Here is a 17360-nt window from a genome sequence, read left to right as displayed (position 1 = left end):
CAGTTAAAATTTGGAGCTATTTTTACAGCATTTCACACTTGCATCTTTTTGTTGTTTATGAAAGCACACAGCTGAAAGAGAGTCTCTGTTGTAGCAGATGATGCTGGTTAACACATGCTGCGCAGCTCAGCGCAGTGGCTGTCAGACTCAGCTCAGTTCTGTTCTCGTCACCATCAATGGGAGATTTACCGTTGTCTACCCTGCAAGTGTCTCTCTTATTGATGTCCAGGTGATGTAGTCCAGCCTAGCAAAGAACTTGTATGTGAGGCATATGCTTTATACTGAGTGCACAAAGACTTTCCTGAAATCAGTATCTTTGAATCTGTAAGAGGTGTCGGAAAAATAATGAAAACAATAGATATTGGAAGTCCTTAAAATCTCTACTGTTTGGGAAAGTGTCTGCTTAAATTCATTCATACTTTGAGAGCCCTTAAAAGACTTTTTGAATTTTTGACTATGTCTAAGTATGCATGCTGTCTTGTCTAGGGGACTGAATGTATTAATGGAGCATAAACAGAATGTGCATTATGAGAGTAGAAGCAGGAAACTAAATGCTAAATACTAAATAAATCCAGGAGCAGGGGAAATAAAGCCAAACACTTCAACCATCAACACATGCCAAATTTTTAATAAACCTGGTGATACTAAAAGGCTGTTTTAAAACAAGAATGGTAAAGTTGCATTAGGAAGCACTCTAAAGTTCAGACGCTATGGATTGAAGGTTGCTTGTCAAACATTAATGCATACCTATTGTGCATATGCATTATAATAACCTTTTAACAGGAGAAATCCCTGTAAAATGGGAAAATAGTCTTTGACTTCAGTATAGTGGAAAATTAAAACGATTAAACCATTAACCATTAAACCATTAAACCTGCTTAAAACCATTCACTTGCCCTGCCCTTAAAAGCCTGTAGAAATACATGAGAAAAGTATATTTGGTGTTGAGGGCACAATAAATGATAGGAGGAGATGTTATTTTGGAAGTAATGCTTTTCTCTTCAGAGATGATTGGAGGCATTTATGAGCTGCAGAGTCTAAAAGTCTGACAGTGGTTTTGAATGCAACTGATTTTACGAACTTTTGAAAGTTGTTACAATTCTTTGACTTAGAAGGTGTCTTTTGCTTTTGTCTTTTAATAGCTCTCTACAAACACACGTCAGCTGTAAATAAATTAGGTGGGAAATCGTGATTCTATGTGAAGTTGTGAATTTGTGAAACAGGAGAATACCCCACTGCTGGAATCCCAGTCTCAAATGTCTGTAAAATATAAAGCAGAGATCAAAATCTTATTTGTTCTATCTTTTGTCTTTCAGGTCCAAACCATGAATTACGTTGGACAGTTAGCAGGGCAAGTGTTTGTAACAGTGAAGGAGCTCTATAAAGGACTAAACCCAGCCACATTGTCAGGATGTATAGATATAATTGTTGTACGTCAGCCAGATGGAAATCTTCAGTGTTCTCCTTTCCATGTACGCTTTGGGAAAATGGGAGTCCTACGTTCTAGGGAGAAAGTGGTAAGAGAATTGATAATTTTGATATGTTTTGTCTGTGGCGTAATTCTAATGGCATGAAAGTTGCTGAATGTTCTGTGGTATGCTAGTTAAGGTTTTCTTTAGACACCCTTTACAAAGTGCCCAAATTGAGGCCAGTTTCAATTAAAATGGTTGTTACTGATTCTTGCATTTCAAAGCATAATTTGTAAGACATTGACTATAATAAAAACAAAACAAACTGTGAAATTTGTAACATTTTTTTTTCAATAGAGCAAAATTTTGAATGTGCTGATTTGGGCTTAGAATAGATTTCATTAGTGACTGTGTATTAAGACCCCTTTGTATAACATATTAATTGATAGTTACAAAAAGAGAGTTAATTATGAAGTAATATTTTCAGATAACAGAATGTTGAGGTTAATTGAAGCTAGAAAAAGCAGTGAGGACCTTTAGATTTATGTAACCAAGCTGAATGACCTGGCAATATGATATCAGATGCGAAGCTGCCAGTGAGTAATGCACTACGGAGTATTTTAGGAAATAATTTGTAACTACATATAGTCTAGGTTCTAATGTAGCTATAATTGTTCAGCAGAAAGATCCTAATGGCACCATGGACATAGTTCAATTCTTACATGAATCAGAAAAGAATACCAATATTTAGGATGGGTAAAAGTTGAAAATGTTACTGTGCTGATAGTGTACTGTGTCCTGACATATAACATAAATGTAGACTTGTCCAAGTCTCAAAAAAAACCCCAAAACCCCACCAGTGAAAATGGAGTTGGTGGTTATAGGCAGAGAAAGATCCTCCTGAAAAGAAATACAAGTAGTTGGGGCTGTATAGTGGTGAGATAAATGTGCGGAAGAAACAGAAGATTTTTCTTATTTGTGCTTCTCATAGTGTAAAGAGAAGTCTGTTTAATGAATTTGAAAGACAGTATATTAAGAATTTGCATTTGGAAGTACTTCTTGCACAATGAAGAATTAGTCTGTGAATTAAAAGAGCAAAAAATTTGTGTGGTGGCATTTAGAATTACATTTAAAAGATTCAGGACTTTATATAATGGCTATAAACCTTCTTGAGTAGAGGAGCAAGACAGCAATGAGCTGAATGAGTTAGAGAAACATTCTGACAATTGATGGCGTTGTGAAGGGCTGGGGAGAGAAACAGAGAAGTTCACAATTTTATGTTTATTACAGGGTTTCCTACACTTCCCTGAGAAGCATTTGCCCAGTGACAGTGGTAGGATAGCTGAACAGGAACTGTGTACCTGAAATAACTTTATTTTAATTTGAGAATATATTTAATTTCTTCCAGGTTGACATAGAAATTAATGGAGAGGCTGTAGATTTGCACATGAAACTAGGAGACAATGGAGAGGCCTTTTTTGTGCAGGAGATGGATAATGATCAGGTAAGAGTCAAAACTAATTTTAATTTATTAAAAATGCAATGCCTGCTCTTCAGAGTCAGTTTTGAGTTTAGGAATTTTGTTGAAACACACACCTTTACCCATTTTGTAGTTTTGAAAGTTTCTGGAAAATTTTCTGCTATGGAAATGTAATACTATGCAGTTACTTCATTTCTTGAGTTGCTGAGGTTGAAAAAATCTAAAGAAGGTAATCGCATAACTAAAAATAAATTAGAGTTTATGTGCACGCCAGTGTGTGAACAGAAATAACATGTACACAGTTCACGTGCTCCGAGGATGTGTACAACAGAGGTTAATATGTCCATGGGCCTGTTTTTTGCAGAAGTCTTTACTTTGAACACATGCACTCAGCAGACTGCCAGTAAAAGTGCACATGCCCTGTAAACATCTGTGCACACAGTAATTCTGGTACTTAGCAAAGATGTGATCTTGCAAGTATTATTCATGTGGAATTATATTTAAATGAGAATGCCTGCTGTTAAGCTGTGTGATTAAATACTAGTCTATGTCAGTTATGGTCACACTTGTTTTGAGTAGTCCACACGTCATGTAACATAAGAAGAGCTTTTTACAGGCACTTCTCGTCAGATATCCCCAATAATTTTTGTCACTGTCCAGAGTGGGATGAGTTTTCAAATTCTTCTATTGGGTACGATACTGCTAGTTTCAGGTGAGAGCTCTGTGCATGTGCAGTATTCATGTCAATATCTTTATATTTAAATCTTCTGATCTATATTAAAATCTTCTGTGTGGTAACAGTTATTTGGTGACAGAAAATTGCTAGAAATACTTCTGTGAATGTCTAGAGATGTAGATATATATGATTGAATAAGAGGGTGTTTGTGTGACCTAGTTATAAACCACTGACCTATCTGACTACTACCTGTCATCTGAGCTGTAGAGGAGAATTGGATTTTACAAAATGTTCAGGTTATAAACTAGTATTTTGTTTCTGCTCTGTATCTAGCATCAGGTGCATAGAGACTCATGCCATAACCTGGCCAATATTAGATGGTCAGAGGATCCTCTTTATTAAGAGTATTGTTCCTGGCTTGTCTAGGGAGATGGCAGCTATGGAACAATTTCCGTATGTTAGAGGATCATACTGAGCACCCAGATGTCTAATCTTGGTTACTTTTCTGGGGAATAAATGACTTAGATTTTGGCAATTGTGCATAGATTTTAGAACCAGATTTATGACTGGCAGAGGAACTAATATGTTGCATGGTTTGAATTTTTTCTTTCTCAGGAGGTAATTCCTTATCATCTCTCCACATCTCCCATTCTGTCTGAGGGAACTGCTTTAATGGAAGCTCAGCTGAAGAGGAACTCCACAGACAGGATAAGAAACCTGGACACCAGTGCATCCTCACAAGTACCACCCCAAGCTCATGGATCCCAGCCTTCCACTGAAACATCTCCAGTCTGTAACTCTGTGAAAAAAAGGAGGAAAAAGAGGAGGAAGTCCACCCATAAAATAGACAGCTTAAAAAGAGAAGACAATGGAGACACGTCAGAAGATGAAGACATGTTTCCTATAGAGATTAGCTCAGAGGAAGAAAAAGAACCACTGGACAATTCAAGGTATCACAGTGGAATTGAGATATATAATGGAAACCTAATGGTGGGTTAATGTTCCATTCCATACCTTCTAACAGTGATTTCTATCTAAGTCAGTACATATGTTGATGAACATGTTTCTTTAAGAAAACCCTTTAGGCTAGAAAGCTATTACTAACAAAAATAATGAAAATGACATTGAAAACATAAGAACAATCCTCCATCATGCTGTGAACTAAAAGGTGTGAATCAGATAACATTTCTCTATCTCTTTTTAGTTCAGGTTATACTAATTCTTCTCTACAGTAGGGGTTTTTCATTATCTGGAGTATATGACTGTTCCGTAATCAAGTATGGTCTTTAAATGTCACGTCTTTCCCTATACCTAGGATCCCTGTTCCAGATGTGTTTGTTGATGAAGTATCTGACATAAAGGCTCCTGCAGTTTCTATGTTTTCTCAGTCTGCATCTTACCCTCATTCAGATGGAGAATGGTCACCTCTTCAAAGGTACTTTTTCTGATAGTACAGTTCTAAATAACCTTCCTTTAATTTCTTATATAGTGCTATATGAAGTCTTACTAAAGATTTTGGTATCAAACATGGTCACTGTCAACTCCTAGATTAACGCTTTCTATATTTGAAATCATGTAGTGTACAAAAACTTTAGGTTAGCTTTTTCCTTGATTCAACAAATGCATGCATACAAATACAGGTCCACAAACTCTGAAGAATATTTATATCTGTTAATGTCATTGTTTGCATATAAATACTGTAGAGAGGATGAACATTTTGTGAAATCTGAATCTTTGCCTGATGCACACACCTTGTAAAGACTTCAGTGAATGCAGGTATATAAATCTTTAGTACTTTGGGTGTAATCCTTTTAAGAACTTGCAAGATTGAAGCTGATGTATAAAAATAAGTTTGGTGTTTTTTTTTTTTTTTTAATGAATAAGAATATGAGCTTTTTGTGTCCCTTTCAAAGCTAATCTGTTGAATTGCCCAGGTAGATAGACATGAAATATTTATTGTGTGAAAAGAACACATACAGTACTTCGCTTACTTTTTCCTGTATGTGTATTTGTGTGCATGTGTATACCTTTGATGTCAAAACAGATTAGTTTGGACCTCATTTCTTGTGTCTGTGGAACACTGTCAAAAAGGGACTTTTTTTGCTTGATGTGCATTGCATTATAATTCCAATGAAGTCTCTGTGTGTGTGTGTCTGTGCACAGGTGCTCCACATCCTCCATGCAGACTATTGGAGTGGGGCAGTATTCACAAGACCTTATCCTAAGAAGTCTAATCTCAATAGACTGCCTCAATAGACTCCCTCTCTGTAGTTGAGGGACAGAGGAAGGGAGGGCAAGGAGATGATTTCAGAGAAAGGGCTTAATTTGAACTGCATTCTGGAAGAAACTTTCTCCACTGACTGTAGAGCTTAATGCGGTTAGCTTCACCAGTCTGATGATAGCATGTGTCAATACCCTGCCCCTTCGGTGGCTTTTCAAATTGTATGTTCTGTTTGTTTCTTGATTGCCGTATTCTGGATTTTGAAAATTCTAGATGTAAATTCAGCATTCATGTAGCTAATGCACAAAGAGCTTGTGTTAATCAGCACTTGTGAATAATGACACCCTGTTTTTCTTTCTACCAACATGCTGTGCTGTCCAGTAAGCCTATAGATTGCACAGGGCAATCCTCTCTTCTCACTGTTCCAGCAGACGGAGGCCTATCTAACTCTTGTCCTCAACAATCTTCTCACTTTTCTCCTCCAGACAGGTAGAACAGTTGTCCTCCCTCTTTTCTGGGCTGCTCTTTAATCCCTTTAACACATTAATACACTTTTAACACATTAAAAGTATGTGAACTTTGTTGAACTTATAACTGCACTTACTGCTAACTCAGACACTTTGAAAGAAAGTGACATTGAAAACCACTTCCTCTGCTTACTTCTTTGTGGGCATTGACTGGAGGTAAGTTGCCTTGATGAATCATCTGTTGAATGAGGGTGGCTAGTATAAAATCAGGCCAATGAAAACCTGGGTTAAAACTGAAGTTGATTAAGGTGATAACAAAAAAAAGGAAGAACTTAGCTAGTGAAAACTTACATTCCTCTGAAGACTGACATTTCCATGTGGCTTTTTACAGTCAGTGTATATTTTAATGACATTTTTATCCCATCATTTTCCTGAGTTGTTTGCTTGTGCGTAGGTTGCAAAAGTAAAAGCAAAACAGAGGCCTCAGAGATTAAGTGAGCAATAAGGAGTGCAAAACTTGTAATGGGAGGAGCCCAGTACCAAAAGAGAACTTCTCTTCCCTTGCTCCCTGGTTTGGGGGAGGGAAAGACTTTCTGTATGTTGGATTGCAGTGGGTGAGCATCTTATAAAGATGACACAACAGATAAGGCATCTTGCCTAAGGTTTAGGAGACCCAGACTTAAGCCTTTGCTGTAGCGTAGGATTCCTCTGACTGTGGACTCTTTTCTACAGAGACGAAAGTGGATAGGGACACTTTTTATGATGTCTTAAATTCAAGACATCTCAAGATTCTGCAGCCAGGCCCTTTCTCTCCATTAAGTCAGTGGAGAGAAGTCACAGCAGCTCAGTTAAAAAACTTAAAGTAGATGTCTGAATATGACCTCTACAATTCTCTATAAATACTGGGGAAGCTTTGAGTAATAAATCAGGCTAAATTGCTCTTTGCCTATCTCAACATAGATGCCAAACTGTGCCTAAGGCACTAAGTGCCTAAGGCCTTATTGAAACTGATAATCCTGAGGCTTTCCCAGCTTCTAGGTCTACTCTCTTTAACCTGACCATGTTGCAGCACCAAGTCAAGGTGAGATCCTGGGACATTCAAGGCTGTTCTCTTCAGTGTTTTTCATGGGAAGGAAGGGCAGGCACACAGGTTGGGATGGAGCAGTGATGTGCTCTGGGTGGCTCCATGAACTTTGCTCTGGAGTTCACCTGTCCTGCAGTCTAGATATGCAGCTAAAGTGCTGTAGTATCTTGTCTGAGTAAGGCCGTCTCTGTGTCTGCAACTGTTTTCCTCTATGTGAAATAAGAAACTATTATGGCCACCTCAAAGGAGGTTCAGAGGCTCTCAGCTGTTGCTGTGACATGTACATGAGGTAGGTGTCTTTCCTTCTGACAATCTCTTCCCGGTTTATTTGGCCTCAGTTGAGGCAGGACTTCTCAGGTCACACTGCTGCTTTCTCAGGACTGTCTTTGCTTTCAGTGGGAAACACTGCGAAGATCAGCGTGGTTTGCTGTTGCAGAACTGCCAGCTACAGGCCAAGTTCCTTATTCTTTGACATTGGATTACTTAAGTGCAGTCATAGCTGTTAGGGAATACATCGGTCTGTGACACATAATTCAGCATTTATGGGATTCAGCATTTATGGGATGTTAATCAGATATGCTGATCTAGATGACTGAACTGAAGTTTCCCTTCCTTTTTGTACAGTGTTGACAGGATGGGTGGCTCTAGTTTGATCTGCAATATCTGCAGCAATCTGTGTGAGGCAAGTGAATTTCAGCTGGGCTGGGTCAGTGCCTAAATTAAGGACAGGGGAATTGCAAGGCATAGTTCAGCCCAAGACAAACAGCTTGGTGGTGTAAGGAATAAAGAACCCATTTTGAGTCTGATCCATGGATGCGCTTGCAGTGTACTATCGCTGGGTTACAAATCCTATGCAGTCTTGTTATTACGCCTTATTGACCCCTAGTGCAAGTGTAACATTAATCCAGGATTTAATTTGACCTAACTGAGCTAAAAAAATTTAAAGGAATGTGATTGTGAGCTTTATTAGTCTTCAGTCTCATTTTACTTTGGTAGCAATAGTATGAAGTGAATAGCAGCCAAAAGAGTCCTAGTGTGAGTAAAGGAGACGACATCTGGCATTACATATGGAAGCAGAACTATACAAACAGGAAGTATAAACAGGACTGTAGTAGGCATAATTGCCATCTGCATCCATAAACTACAGAGATTATTGTTGCTGTTCCAGAATGATATTAGTTGGAGAGAGTAGCTATTGAGTGCTAAACAGCAATATGGCATATGAAGAAAAAATGAAGGTATTTCTCTGTAATGGAAAACCAGGTCTCATCGGGAGGCCACCAACCCTATATTAATGTTTGTGGGTAGCACAGAAAATTCCAGCTTATGTTCCAGATGATATAAGGTACGAGAATGCTTTAGTATCCTTTTACACAAACAAAATAATTTACCAAACAAAATAATTTACCTCTTTGCCTTGTGGATGCATGTTTGCAGTCTGATTTTGTCTTGGGCCTTTTAAATTAAGATGGCATTGCAATGATAATACTGGTCTACCCTGAGCTTGTATTAGTATTTATACACTAATCTACAAGGATAAATCAACTGAAAAAGAATTCTGAAGATCTAACATTTTGTTACGACTAAATCCTTATACTTTATAGAAAAGTAGGTGTTTATAGAATGAGAACTAAGGTGTCTCCATTGTGCTTGTGTCAAAAGTTCAGTAGATAGTGTGTATTTTGTGTACTTTGTTTAGGGCGAGCGGGTAACATTTTGAGGGTTAGTTGCTCACCCTGTTCCTAACTTACCGTGGTTATACTTGTAGCTATATCTACTCTGAACCAATAACCCAGACACATGGATGGATCATCAGGCAGCCTTTCACAGCAAGAGCCTTCTCAGAGCCTTCTCAGCAAGAGTCAGAGCCTTCAAAGCAAGAGCCTTCTCAGCAAGAGCCTGTTTTAACATACACACATACGCAAGTGCCATATTTCTGGCACTTGCATGTGTGTGTCTAGGAATATACATCATGGTTCTCGGTGCTGAGTAACAGCCTGGGATTCTTCCCCACTCAGTTATGTGTACAAGGGAACTGTATTTTCAGGGAAAATTATGGAAAAGGCAAGGTCATCCCACCCTGTCCCCTGCCCGATCAGTGTTCTCACTGCAAAATGAGGAGGTTCTAGCCCAACCTGAAGCAATGCCTCTATTCTCTCAGGTTGTCTGGCTGGGTAAGTGAACCTGGGCTGAACATACCCCAAAGCCCAGACTGGAGATTTTTCTAAGTAAACAAGTAGGTATTTTGAAGGTTAGAATGTGTGTAGTGCACAGATTAACTCATGCAGTGACAACACTTCCTTAAATCTAGATGTTTTGGGCTTAAAGCAGCAGTAGAAGCATTATTGCCTGCTGAGATTTTCTGAAGTGCCCAGGCTCCTGATTTCCAAGGTTTCAATGGGCCCTAGATGCATGGAAAATACTGCAAATTCTACAAACTTGTCAGTGGGAGATGTAGAAGTTGCTGAAAATCCCACCATCCATTTCTTAAATCCTTAGAACTTGAAAATACTTTTTAATCACATTGTATTGATTCCTTCATCTGTCAAATGGTAGGTTATACCCTAAGGTCTGTAGCTAAAAAGTCATAGTGTTTGTCCATATTCAAAGTATATCCTACTGCAACATAGATGAAAACAAGGAATAATGTAGATAATTAGGTTGTTATTTTTTCAGATGTGAAATTCACAGATTTTTAAAATCTGCTTTGTGTTAGTGTGAAGTAATTATTTGCCTGTGACCAATGATTTCCCTGCCAGCTAGCTCTACAAAACTGCCTTACATTGAAAGAGCAAAACTGGTTTGGATATTCAGTTTATCCAGAAGAAGGTAAAGAATAAATCAAACATGAAGAAGTAATACTAAACGTAGGAAGCCTTTTGGTTTTGGGAGTGAAGGTAACTCAGTTTGGACCTTTGATTTAGGAATGTTGTGCATTCTTTTGTTGCTTGTAGTTTTAAAATCAGGATTGTGTGAGTATACCAAAGACATGCTGTGGCTCAGACAAAAAATAATGGGCTTTGTTCAGGTGGTTCTGGGTAAAATTCTATGACTTGCATTATGCAGAAAGGTGGAGTAGATAATCAGAATTTTCCCTTTTGTCCTTGAAATCAGTGAACCATTATTTATTAATGGCTGACTTGACATCACATTAGTGCCTTCACCACATTAAAAATATGCTACAAACTGATAATTTACTAATTAATTATTAAATATTTTATATTGAGTAGTCAGCAAAGCAAACAGTTAAATATTTTTGCAGTGGAAGGGCTCAAATTCTTTGTATGGTTCTCCTGCTGGTTTTCCTGTGAACATACATCCAAGGGTAGAACCGAACAAGTTAGTAGAAGGAAGTAATCAACTGGATTCCTTAGACTAATTTATTACTTACTAAGTATAAAGTGTCTTGTTGATGCGAGTGAGTCATTTCTGCACTTCATATCCATTATAACAATACTAACATCTATTCATCTACTGCTGCTGCTACCATCCCTGTTCTTTTTTCCACACAGAAACCCAAAAATCTTCCTGAAATGTTCAGGTCCAGTGCTCTTGTTCCATCTCTTTCAGCTTCTCAAATACTACTTCTTTGATGGCACTTATTAAAAAATGGATGAGACCTCTGAATGCCATTCTAAGAGGATCCCGAACTGTTTAAACTGTTTTTCCATGCTTTCAGACTTTCAATTGGCTGATAATTATTTAGATTTTCAATGTTTTTGGTTGGTGGATATCAGTTTGGAAAGTGTGTAGTGCATTGTGGTTACTTTTGTTTTTGTAATATTTTTGTAATAAGTAGTGTTTCTGTTTGTTTGTTTGTTTTTCTTCAGCCCGTCAGGTTCACGCCCTCCGACTCCTATAAGTGACTCAGAATTAGTCAGTAAACCTATGGACAGAAGTGGACTGAAGAATAATCCCCACATGCACTGGGCCTGGGGAGAGCTACCCCAGGCTGCAAAGGTATCCAAAGTAATTAGTTTAATTCCTGCTAGCATCTATTATGCTTTAATGGGCCAAATGTGCTTATTCTGTTGCATACTGCTGAAGAGGGAATGGATCCTGTTTTTACATAAAATTGCAATGTTTTATGTAAGAGAATTGCATCTTGCTCCTTAGGAGGTACAGGAAGGTGCCTTGTGCCGTGGATGTTCTCAACACTGATGATATACAGTTGAAAATAAGGAAGTACCCGAGACCTAGTCTTGTGAAAGTTAGAAGCTTAAATAACATGTAAAATCAAACCCAATGTCCTTTGGTAAATCACTGAAATTCATAAATGGCGTTAGATGGAAATTAGGTGCTTGGTGTTAACAGTGTGATTCACAAAAATTAAAATTGGTTGCTTGAGTACATAAGCATCCAGAAACACCTGCAGTTCCATATCTCTGCATGCCCAGACATGCTGTTCTCTTGGCTGAGCTGACTGGCTTGGTGCCTGTCTCTCGCCTGAAGCCATTTGGCCCAGGTAGATGGCACGATCTGTAGTGTGCCAGCAGCATTGTCTCCCATGCTGCGCAGTAGCCATGTGCAGCTGAGTACACTGCAGGTCGGTCAGGTGCTGGCCGGCTCCTTATGACAGCTGTGGAGTCAAGGCATTCGTACAGGAAGGGGGAGACTTAGGGCTTACACCTGCCTCAGGGTGAGAAGTAAAGGCCAGGTTCCAGTGGCATACTGCAACTATGGGGCAGGGACGGTGCAGGGTTTGGCCCCTTCTGCAGAAGGTTGGCTTCTCTGCTGAAAGGATTGCAGGAGTGATGGGGTCAGGAACAGTATAAAGAAACAAAATTCCTGCTTTGCAGGCCAGGGCAGTGGTTATCCTCCTCAGAAAGAAGCCTTCTGTGTTCTGGTGGTGGCACCAGAGTTATAATGGCGCTATTGTAATTTATCTTTAATTCACTGTTGGTAGCTAGTGACAAAAGCAGGGATGGGAATCCAGAATTCTTACTTCCTTCAGAAGAGCTCTGGGTTCTTCTTTAGTAGGCCAAAGATGAGCTGTCCCACCACCTCTGCATTATTTTCCTCCTCATGATTATTACAAGAAAATTGGGAGCTATTTTCTGTACATAGAGAACTGATTTAAGTGCACGGGTCCAGACAGGAGTCTCAAATTGGCATTTCCAGTCTAGAATTTAGAGTTTCCTGTTAGTAGATTTGGGTGTTTCATCTTTATCCCAGTCACACAGCCTGGTGCGTATTGCAAATCTTATTCCTGGAGGCTTTTCCCTCTGCAGTCTCTGTCTATGTCCCTAGCCAAGCTATTCAGAGTTGATCTGGCCATACCTGAACTGGAAGTTATGCTTTGGATACTGTTGATCTTTGGGTAAATTTGTTTGCTATGATGTGAAGGTTATAGCAGCTATACAGCTCCTGCTGCAGGAGTTCAGCTCCCCTCTGTAAGAACACTTCCTGTCCCACACTCAGAAAAGATCTAGAACTGTTCCTATAAAGTGATTTAAAATCTAAATCTGGGGTATAGATGAATGACAGTGTACCCCTGTCCTGGTCCCTGAGAGCATCCTGATTGTGTAAGGACTCCCGTGTGCACTCCCTTCTCATGTTTGTCGGGGTTACCTTCTGAAGAAAAGCTAGGATTTGCGCAGGAAGGGAGGAGGGCAGAGTGGGAGCTGTGATGTGCTCCAGGCAGGTGAGTGGGAAATGAAGACTGTAGAGCACATTGCAGAACAAATCTTTCCTGGCCCCAAGATACAGATGAATTTTGTGCAAGCAAACGCACAGCAGAGAGGTCTTTTGTACAAGCAAATGCACAGCAGAGAGGAGGGTGTACTCTTTGCTGGGTAAAAAACTGGCTGGATGGCCGAGCCCAGAGAGTTGTGGTGAATGGAGTTAAGTCCAGTTGGTGGCTGGTCACAAGTGGTGTTCCTCAGGGCTCAGTTTTGGGGCCGGTCTTGTTTAATATCTTTATCAATGATCTGGATGAAGGGATTGAGTGCACCCTCAGTAAGTTTGCAGATGACACCAAATTGGGCAGGAGTGTTGATCTGCTTGAGGGTAGGAAGGCTCTGCAGAGGGATCTGGACAGGCTGGATCAATGGGTCGAGGCCAATTGTGTGAGGTTCAACAAGGCCAAGTGCTGGGTCCTGCCCTTGGGTCACAACAACCCCGTGCAACACTACAGGCTTGGGGAAGAGTGGCTGGAAAGCTGCCTGGTGGAAAAGGACCTGGGGCTGTTGGTTGACAGCTGGTTGAATATGAGCCAGCAGTGTGCCCAGGTGGCCAGGAAAGCCAACAGCATCCTGGCTTGTATCAGGAATAGTGTGGCCAGCAGGACTAGGGAAGTGATTGTGCCCCTGTACTCGGCACTAGTGAGGCCGCACCTCGAATACTGTGTTCAGTCTTGGGCCCCTCACTGTAAGAAGGACATTGAGGTGCTGGAGCATGTCCAGAGAAGGGCAACGAAGCTGGTGAAGGGTCTGGAGAACAAGTCTTACGAGGAGCGGCTGAGGGAACTGGGGTTGTTTAGTCTGGAGAAGAGGAGGCTGAGGGGAGACCTTATTGCTTTCTACAACTACCTGAAAGGAGGTTGTATTGAGGTGAGTGTTGGTCTCTTCTCCCAAGTAACAAGTGATAGGGTGAGAGGAAATGGCCTCAAGTTGCACCAGGAGAGGTTTAGATTGGATATTAGGAAACATTTCTTTACTGAAAGGGTGATCAAGCATTGGAACAGGATGCCCAGAGACATGGTGGAGTCACCATCCCTGGAGGAGTTCAAAAAACGTGTAGATGTTGCACTTCAGGACATGGTTTAGTAGGCATGGAGATGTTGGGTTGAGGGTTGGACTCGATGATCTTAAAGGTCTTTTCTAACCTTACTGATTCTATGATTTGTACACTGTAGTCTCTACCTCAGTCAGTGGTGGCTTTCTGCTGTAGTTGGTTACCTTGAGAATCTGATCTCACTGGAGTGAACAGAACAGGTTAAACTCTGGCTGTTGCATTTTTTAAGAGCTTTTCTTTATAGCAATCTGTTTGTTTTTTCTCGCAGGCCAGTTCTCTGCTCAAAGCAAAGGAACCCAGCATAGTGGATGTAAATCCTTCTGAAAGCACTCACTTTCGGGTCATCCAAAGTTCTCCTATAGAGGAATTTAACACTGTGTCTCCTCTACCTGCCCTTGGACAAGCAGATGCAGCAACTGCTGATGAAAGTGAACCCTTACCAGCTGAGGCAAATAAGCCAGAGATAGAGTCTCCAGGAGCAGCTGTACCAACCTTGCCTGCCAATGAAGAAATAAAACAAGCCGCAGCTTGCTTAGCCCAACCAGCTGGCAAGACAGATTCCCCTTCCAGAAAGAAAGGTAAAGCTGTTGATTCTGCACTTTTATATGTATGATTTTGTCTCTGAATTTCATGGTGATAAAGCACCCCGTTGTCATATAAATTAATCTGTGCCCTGAAGGCACTTTCAAATCTGGAAAGGATAAGCTTTGGAAAGAACCTTCAAAATCTGAGCTGTGCAGCAGGCTTTTTGCAGGAGCCAAGTAGTAAGATAGAAGATTCTCCTTGCTCTGGGATTTTTGGCAGCTCTGTGTGTATAAGCAAGACTGCAAAACTTGCTCCAAATTCATCCATATTTGACAGATTCAGAGATTGCACTTTTTGGTACAAGCACACTGTAGATCTGCTGGTTCACCTGCTCTGACTACATTCTGAGTTGTTATGTGTCGCTGGTAATTGTGGAACCTCTCTGCTCTAGTACAAAGTTGTAGTGTGTCTTCTGCACAACCAACAGATTTGCTGTAAAATAAGGTGCTTTTGTTTCACACAAGCAATTTCAGTTCTGTGTGGTATGCGTCCTGTCCTGAATTTGTGAAATATAACTCTGTCTGCTTTTCTACTTCTTAAGTTCTGGGCTCTGTATCCATGGTATTTTATAATAAGTGTTACAATCTTCTCATGAAATTTATTTGCTTACCAATGTTATGTTTTAGAGCTCTGATTATTCTATAATTACGTAAGCCCTATATAAGCCTAGTTTGTGCAGCTGCTTTAATCAGTAAACATACAAGTTTCTTAGCCACTTCCCCATGCATTCCACTGTCTTTGAAGACAAAAATGACAGTGTTACTCTGCTTACAATTCAGTCTTTACATAACTTTTTTTTTCTGATTGTTTTTCTGATGTTTGATGTTGGAAATTGGGACAGTGAGAAGTCCATGGGTTTTAGAATGAATTCCAAATTAGATTTTGGCCTTACAGTGGTTACTTGTCTGGACGTACCAGAAACAACAGGACAGCGGTGACTCTGTGTGTTGGTACTAGTGCAAGACCTAGGAGGGTTGTCTTGTCCCCTGCAATGCATGTGCATACGCAACACATCAGTTGTATGTGCTAAACAGTGACTTATCTCCCTAACAAGCCGGTTACAGTGTATTAGTGACTATAGTGTAGTCTGTTGTGTTTTTGCAAGGGGGGATTGAAGATTAGTTCTCAGAGATTAAATGCTCCGATTGCCTTACTGTGATAATAGGCCTATGCAAATACTCAGAAAGTTTTCCTTTTACTGTTTTCCTACAGTGACCACTGACTTCTAATTCCCAGTGGTTTTGTCTGGGATAGGGAGGCTTTAGCATATCTCAAAACTGGTCCTCTGCTGTCCTATTTTGTGTATTTAAAGTCTGAAAAATGTATATGAGCAACTTGTTTTGAAATTTTTGGCAGTACCATTTTATACAAATACAGTTCACAGACTGTTGTAACTTGTCTGGTTTCTCAATCTTAAAATGAATAGTTGAACGCTAATAACAGTTCTGGCTTGTCATTCAGAAAATGCTCATTAATAGGCTTATTTGTGCCGTCCCTTACAGACAAACGAAGCCGGCATCTTGGTGCTGATGGTGTCTATTTAGATGACCTCACTGACATGGATCCAGAAGTTGCTGCACTTTATTTCCCCAAGAAGTATAAGTTCTTTGCTTATATTTTTACTATTTAAAGAGCTCTTGTCACCTTCCAGATTTAGATCAAACTCTTCATTGCCAACCAGATAAGACCTCTTTTTCAGAGTCCAAGCAGAGCTGAAGGCAGAAGGAAAATAAAACTCTGTAGAGAGGAATATTAGAGCTTTTGGAAGGCTCTGCATTTGGGCCTGAGAAGTGTGCTTTAAACTGATTTTCTATTTTGGTCAATTAAGCATCATACATTGATTGTGGGTTGTTATGTAATGTACACTGATGCTTGTGAGTGTTACTCACATGCCCTGGGAGAGCAATTGGCTTTGGGATATATTTATCCCCATGTCCTTGCTTATTACCGTGAGGAACATATCTTACTGTTAACAGTATTAGCACAAAATTATTGCTCTAATGTTGTTCTACTGTGGGTGATCACCTATAAATATGAATGTTAGAAAATAATTTTTGGAAGACACATGACAGATTTATTTATGAAAATATTCCACCCTGAACATACAATTTCCAGCTTGTTCCAATCTTAATTAGAGCCTCTTATAACATTTATAGTCCTCTTTCCACAGCATACTCTAGTTGTTGCTCAATGACTTTAGTCAAATGACTAACGTAGCTTGCATATTTTATTTTTCTTTCTTTCTTTCTTAAACTCAGCTGTTGTAATATTAGCATTTCAATAAAACTGAGAAAGATTAGTAATATCGAAAAAAAAAGTTGGATTGAAATTTCCTTTCTCAAATGCATTCATATATATCTGGAATAGAAAGCAGGGTTTGATGAGCCTGCACTTTGTAAAAATTATCTCATCTATACACAGATTTTAAGTGGGTATAATGATTTATTGTTTCTTAAAATTTTAATCCTAGTAGTTTATATGTAACATATTTTATTTGTATATACGTGACATATAAATATACAAACATACACATCCTTTATTTTGGGTTTAGCTATCAGTTTATATAATTAATATAAATTAAATAATAAACTAATATGTATATTCTTGTTCCTGTGTGGGAATAATTCTACTCGTATAAACTCTGCTTATAGTAGCATTATTTTGTCTGCTAAGATAGTACCATTTATTGTCTTATATTTCCTA

The 17360-nt window shown here is 39.5% G+C and overlaps 1 protein-coding gene across 4 annotated transcripts in view; it reads left to right on the top strand.

The window, feature by feature from the left end:
- LPIN1 (lipin 1) overlaps positions 1–17360 on the top strand; it is a 51484-nt gene that overhangs the window by 8021 nt on the left and 26103 nt on the right. For 2 of the 4 annotated variants that reach the window (XM_072858574.1, XM_072858573.1), the window contains exons 2-9: positions 1317–1517; positions 2818–2913; positions 4181–4515; positions 4881–5000; positions 6168–6275; positions 11168–11297; positions 14341–14650; positions 16160–16253. In XM_072858574.1, the coding sequence (XP_072714675.1) occupies positions 1326–1517; positions 2818–2913; positions 4181–4515; positions 4881–5000; positions 6168–6275; positions 11168–11297; positions 14341–14650; positions 16160–16253 (1385 nt within the window). In that variant the 5' untranslated portion in view covers positions 1317–1325. The remainder of the gene's footprint in view (positions 1–1316; positions 1518–2817; positions 2914–4180; positions 4516–4880; positions 5001–6167; positions 6276–11167; positions 11298–14340; positions 14651–16159; positions 16254–17360) is intronic. The other 2 variants (XM_072858576.1, XM_072858575.1) reach the window with 1 other exon arrangement.

Source organism: Ciconia boyciana, chromosome 3 (genome assembly GCF_034638445.1).
Source record: "Ciconia boyciana chromosome 3, ASM3463844v1, whole genome shotgun sequence".
NCBI lineage: Eukaryota > Metazoa > Chordata > Aves > Ciconiiformes > Ciconiidae > Ciconia > Ciconia boyciana.
This window is presented reverse-complemented; position numbering and strand designations above follow the sequence as displayed.